The sequence below is a fragment of the Molothrus aeneus genome, chromosome 5 (genome assembly GCF_037042795.1).
Source record: "Molothrus aeneus isolate 106 chromosome 5, BPBGC_Maene_1.0, whole genome shotgun sequence".
In the NCBI taxonomy this organism is placed as follows: Eukaryota; Metazoa; Chordata; class Aves; order Passeriformes; family Icteridae; genus Molothrus; species Molothrus aeneus.
The window spans coordinates 58,243,981-58,250,587 of record NC_089650.1 but is presented as its reverse complement, the minus strand read 5'-3'; the positions used below and the strand labels follow the sequence as shown (position 1 = coordinate 58,250,587).

Sequence of the window (6,607 nt, the reverse complement as noted above, 5' to 3'; positions counted from 1 at the left end):
ACCACCTGTAAAAAACTCTCTCTACCATTTGCTGCTGGGTGCCAAAGATGGACCTTTGAAATCTAAACCAGTAATATCCTTAAGCATTACCTGGAATGAAATAAGCTTGCAATCCAGAGAAGTTTTTGGAAGCTACTAAATTTGGTAGCTACCCAAAGGATTTTAAATGTCCCATTCCTAGAAGATAACATAGAAAACGAATCAAATTATTAAAGTATCTTTCTGCATTTCACTTGTACTTTCACTTGGGTCGTTCTAGATGATATTCTCTATCATTTGCATTCTGTGTGCATGTTTCTTTCCCGAACATGCTTTAATTTAAATTGAATATATTGATTTAAATCAAAACAGGAAGACACAGAAATATGCTGGACATTACTAAAGACATAGCTCACTACATTTTTTTTTTCTTTTTTACCATCAGCCATAGAAAGCTTTATTCCAAGCCTGATCACACTTTCAGTTACAAAACACGTGGCAAAAAATAACAGTTAACAACGCAAGATCTGCCATATTTCTACTTGCCTCTATTCTTATACTGGACTTTCCACATTGAGGGATGGAGAATAAACCTCTCTCATTTTTAACATAATGAATATACCTAAGGGTAGCAAATAAAGGTTTTTATTATTTTTCATTTCATTTCACAAGTGTTTTACTTTCCCCAAGCCGCCATTTGTTAGTGCAACAAACCGCACAGTGCTAGTTGCTGAGGTATACATGGTTCAACTAATTTCACCTTCACCCAAATTGCTGTTTTCTCTCATCCTTTTTTTTTTTAAAGTAATGAAAGCCATATAGTCACTATTTCACATGTCTAAAAATAATTTAATTCCACTCTAGACTAAAGAATGGTTTTCTTCTTGGTGTTAATAGTGACAGGCTGTAAAAAGCATCAGCCTTGTCTTTTATCACCCATAGAACTCCTGCTGTTCTCTTTTTTTTTTTTTTAAATATATTTTGTGCAAAATTAAGTTCTGTGTAGGTCTGTACCATAATTTGGAAAAAACTGTGTATAAAATGTACTTAATTTTTAAAAACAATCCCAACGTCAAACAACAGAGAAAGGAGAAACAGATCAGAGGCAGCTGAAGTTTTCACATGAGAAACTAAATATAGTATGTTCTTAAAGCTCCAGTAATACATTCTTCCAAAAACCAGAATGCACTTTGGTCATTATTAAACATTAGTACAGAGGCAAATAAAATACAAAATGCTTGTTTGTGTTGCTTTATATATAAAAATATTTTTTATACCACATAAGTTTAAGACTCAATACTTCAAATCTTTGAAGATTCTGAACATTAGCAAACATAGGGCAATATCCAGACTCTTGTCAACAATTACTTGTAATTCTTCAGTATGAAGCCAGTATTTTAGAAACAGAAAATATAAGAATACTTGTGCCTCGTGGTATTAATCCTCCCAGAATAATTTCCTTGTAGAAAGAAAGTTTGTTACAAGTTACTTAATTTCACAGGGATGGACACATTATTTTTGTCACACCGGAGAACCATGAGTCAATATGACTGGTCCTTGTGGGAGGCAGAGGGAGAGCTGTTAGAAACCCCAGCAGAAAGCACATGGCAGTGACACTTGCTGGGGAGGAATGGCAGTTATTTCAAGACACAAACCTGCCAAATACCAGGCTTTGCAGCTCTGCTGCTCACCAGAGCAACTTGTTCTTTGTGTTTAATTGTTCTTAAACTTCAATGTGGTATGAATGGCATATACTATAGTGTACAAGAGGAGAGCATCTATCTACCTATTTTTTGCTCAGTCATTCAAAGCATTCCTTTCACCAGTAAATAATTTGCTTGTTTAAATATTCAACTTCAACATATAATACATACTGCTCCATAGTTCACCATAATATATCCCAATTAATATACATTTATATGTATAAAGTTTCTCATTAAAAGTAACAATAAAAAGTGCACATGCACAGTCAGAGCTGCACAGAACAGCCCAGTATTTCAAATAAATACAATATTTAATTTTTATCAAAATATCATACAGCATGGTAACCATTTACAATTATTGCTCTAATAAATGTGTTATCAAAGAACACTTGTTGACTTCTTATATAATACCTTTTTAATATCCCAGGATATTTAAACTGCAGCCTATATGAGTTTAGATCCTGGAATTACTCAAAATATTAGAAATTGTTTCTAATAGTAATATAAAACATTTTTGCTACCTGTCATACTGTACTGTCAGTACTCTATTTTTTGAGTATGTCTCACTTCTCTATTGCAACCAAACATCCATTGACATTGTCCTCATAAATGACTGGTGCAAATGAAATATTCTAAGCAATTTTAACACACTATCAAAAATCAAATGATTTCCATATAGTGTTACTGGTAACTAAAAATGTTCAGCATTGGCTTAGCTTTAACAACAGATAGAGCAATTTAGTGTGATCGTATTTCAGGATTTCAAACTCTCACACAGTTTTTGACCCTTCCTAAATTGACCCTTTCCAGAACAGAACAAGGAATTTGAAAATAAAACATAAATGTCAACTAAAACAAACATAAAGCAGTGAGAAGATGAAATAAATACAAAGATTGCACAAGACAGATGTAAACACTTCCGTTTTCCAAATTACTTCCTTGAAGAGGTTGTAGCTTCTGAAGTACAGGTTCAGTGGCTGCTGTGAGACAGTTTTGTCCATCAATGACCTTCTCTGTAACACTGTGTTATTTCATCTTCTTTCTATACTGTCAAGATTTGATCTTCCAGAGCTGGAAAAATTAGAGCAGTACATCAACTTATTTCTCAAATTATTTCTGTTACCAGAACTGCAATACCTTCACATTTTTTCTTACTGCATTTGCTACATATTCTAATGACCAATAGAATACATTTTACATCTATTTACTTCTAACAAGAAAAAGATAGCAGATGTAAGCAAACTTAATGGCCAGTAAAGGCCATTGTGACAACAACAAGCTTGTGCCTCATAACCTGAATCTTGAAATAGTTTCCAGAGTTTGCAGCTCAGGGTGGGCCTGAGAAAAGGATTCAAGGGGACAGCCCTACAGCAATGACAAACCAACACGGTAGGACTGGTCACAGCAATACCATTCCTACTGCAATGTTTCACTGCAGTGCAAGACAAGGATAGCCTGCTCTGCCTGCCTCCCCTAAAGAGCTGCAGAGTGAACAGTGAGGAATAAAGACAGAAATCAAATCTGGAATGTGAAGAAAAGTTAAGTTAAGGGAGGTCTTGTATTTATGTTAACAAATGTCTCCGTATTTCTATCTAAAAATTCTTGTAATTAAGTGTCCTAAAGGAAATTACAAAGCCACAAAAGGAAAAAAAAAAAAAGTTTTAAGGCTGCTCTGACAAATACACCATTATTCTTCTGATATAGATTTAATTTAGTAATTTAGTAACAGTTTTCAAACAATAAATCTTCTAGTTAGCCTGGTTAAGAATTAACTATGCTTCAATATGTGTTCCATCTATAGTGAAAAAAGGGATGCTTCCCAAGTATTTACCTTTAGATTAAATCCAAGCAAGTCACTGATGACACCAGAAACAGCTGACAGGATGACAACCTGGGTGATGTTATAAAGCAGTGGATTCATTGTAAGCCCATATAACCTAAAGGGACTGTCCAGTTCCTAAAAAGGCAAAGCAACAGCATCATTAAAAAACAAAAATGACACAAAGGGGGTTTTGTTCACATATGTATTGAGCAATATTACTTTAGGAAGTCTTCAAGTCCCAGTGGAGCAAAACATTTGTGCAGGAAAATATCACAGTAACTGGCTGTTTATTGCTGTTGTCTGAATAACTCTTCAAAAAACTGGAGGCTACCCATGTACAGGACCTACCAATTTGCTCATGAAGCCAAGAAAATAAAGAGCTGGGTGACACCATCTCCAAATTCCTTACAGTTTTTCAGAAATCACCTTCAGTGTTAAAAGAACTGACAGGCAGCAGAACCACAAAAAAGAAAAGTAAGATTTTTCATAATGACCTCACAACTATGAAAATTAACAAAAATATCTTTCCTATTGTAATTTCCTTCTTATTCCATTGACTTTGAAACTAACAACTGATTGATATAGCCAGAAAGGGATGATAAAGGAAAAAAAGTCCTAACCATCATTAGACTGACAACACTTTACTTTTTTTAAATTGAAAGGAACAAAACTTTAGCCCAAATTAATGTGTAGCAAAACTCAAACAAAGAAGCTATTTCACTGATTTTCAATTATTGGTGTGTGAATATAGTCACCCAAAATTTTCTGGCCTAGAAATATGTCAAATAAAGGAAATAAAAAGGAGTTTGAAAATATAAGAGTGGATTATATAAAATCTACCAACTATCACTGCTTTGGTCATTTATATTTTCTAGCTTTAAATTCATCTTCATCCTTCTCCTGCATTACATCCTGGGCCTTGAAAATGCCCTTATAAACCCTTTCTTAAACATGAAGAATTTCAAAGGTATGATTCTTCTTCTTCCTTCAAAAACATGAAATAACAATGAACAACCTTTTCATTTGGATGTAATGTTGGATAAAACTCTGCTGCAAATACAAAAGATACAAAAGACATGATTCTGAGAAGGACAGCAGAGAAATTCTGTAAGGAAAAAGCTTTTAGATTCTGGATTCATCTTACCAAATTTATGAGTAAGAAAACAGTAAGAATACTCAACAGAATCTAGTCTTTATAGAGTTTAAAGATCAAAACCACACAAAATCAAATTAAAAAAACCCTAAGCCCATTTAGCTACTGGACATGAAGTATTGCACGAATCACTAACTACCAAGAATTTATTTAAAGCTCCTAGTAGGTGGCTTGAAAATCTCACTTTTTGGTACCTTCTCACAGTAACTAAATGATGGCCTGAGTCTGGGATTTGTGCCACAAAAGATAAGTTCCCCACTGGAAAAGGCTGTGACTTTTGGCAAGAGTAAAACATGAAAGCTTTTTTTTTGAAACACTGAGAAGAAAATGAAAAAACTGGAAGCCATTTAGACCAAGCCTTGATCAGCATGGAACCTTACCCACATTCTCACAGCACACAAACACTTTGGCTCATGATGAGCTCATGAGAGCTCATCCTTAACCTGTTGGGCTTTGTCTGTTCTTGTCCAGTCCCTCCTTGAATCCAGGTATCCCTTCTGTATCCACTGTGTACCTGAACCACCTGATGCACTGAGGAGACTTCCTTCCATTTGTTCCACAGCCAGGTCCTGAAAGCCCTGCAGTCCCTTATTGCTACACCAGGAGACAGTCACTGATTTAGTCAGGCTCTCCTTATTGCTGCAGCACAGCTCTCAAGCAGTTGCACTGTCAGCTCTGAGTCCTTGCTGACTCCATCAGTCCTCTCAGGAAAAGTGCTCTGTATCTTTTTAGAGAGGAGGGGACCAACACACACCTTGCTCAAGGGGAGCTGGTGGAAGGAATTACTCATCTAACTAGAAGAAATACTCTGATCTCAGCTGCTGACTGGCTAAATTAAAGTTTTAACTGCATTTTATGGGTTTCCCCCTGGCACATGGGAATTAACAGCCTAAGGGACCCAAATCCAGTGTGTGGTAGAGTGAGGTCACAAGGTCTCAAATCATCACTGTGTTGACACTCAGCCAATAAAATTTCATCATTTATTGCCCAAGTGTCATAGACATCTTTTTGTGAAAATCCTTTCTTAGGATTTTTTCCCTTCTGAGAAGCTGAGGCCTCAGAGACAGAATGTAACCAATGGTTATCTGCTGCTGTGGAATGCAACAGGTGCATCTGGGATTGGCCCATCTTGGATGTTCACAATTAATGGCCAACAACAGCCCAGTTAGCTTGGACTCTCTGTCCAAGACACAAACCTTTGTTATTCATTCCATTCTATTCTTAGCTTAGCTGGCCTTCTGAGATGAAACCTTTCCTTCTATTTCTTTTAGTATAGTTATAATGTAATCTATATATCATAAAATATTAAATCAAGCCTTCTGAAACATGGAGTCAACATTCTCATCTCTTCCCTCATCCAAGAACCCCTGTGAACGTTGTCACACCCAAGCATTCATCATCCTGACAACCCTGAAGTACCCTCTCTCACACTGCTAATACACAGCTAAAGAATAAAACTTCCTGGATGCAATAATAATTTGCAATCCAGAATGATGGCAACATAACAGACTACAGTGTACAAAAAAGCAGCATCCCTGTGAAGAGGTACAGGGCAAATTTAAACCAAAGCACACCCTACTGCCTGCAGAAGTCACACAAGTGACTCTTTAGCCAATCTATTCTACTTCTTTTTTACAATATGGGAATACCATTTTAATTCTTACCTTCAATAACTTAGTAGCAAGTTTTAAAACATTGTTCACTAGTGTCAGTTCCTCCTTCTTATTAGGCTTTTTCTCCATTTTCAAGTACAAGTTTATCTGATTTAAAACAAAAACACAAGTATCACCACCTACTCAGAATTCAAAGGAATTAATTTTGAACTATTTAATATTTCAACAATGTGATTGCTCAGCAGCCATATGACAAAACTGCAATGAATTTCTGCAAGCAAGCAAGCTTTTTGTTTCCTTTTTAATATTCAAGAACACGTCCTGGCTCAGCACCATA

General features: G+C 35.7%; 1 protein-coding gene across 1 annotated transcript in view; it reads right to left on the bottom strand.

Moving 5' to 3' along the window:
• Positions 1-608: 608 nt before the first annotated feature.
• Positions 609-6,607, bottom strand: part of PHTF2 (putative homeodomain transcription factor 2) — a 63,875-nt gene continuing 57,876 nt past the window's right edge. The window contains exons 16-18 of the mRNA XM_066549893.1: positions 6,322-6,417; positions 3,514-3,639; positions 609-2,753 (exon numbers count right to left, since the gene is read on the bottom strand). Coding sequence (XP_066405990.1) covers positions 2,733-2,753; positions 3,514-3,639; positions 6,322-6,417 — 243 coding nt within the window. The 3' untranslated portion in view covers positions 609-2,732. The remainder of the gene's footprint in view (positions 2,754-3,513; positions 3,640-6,321; positions 6,418-6,607) is intronic.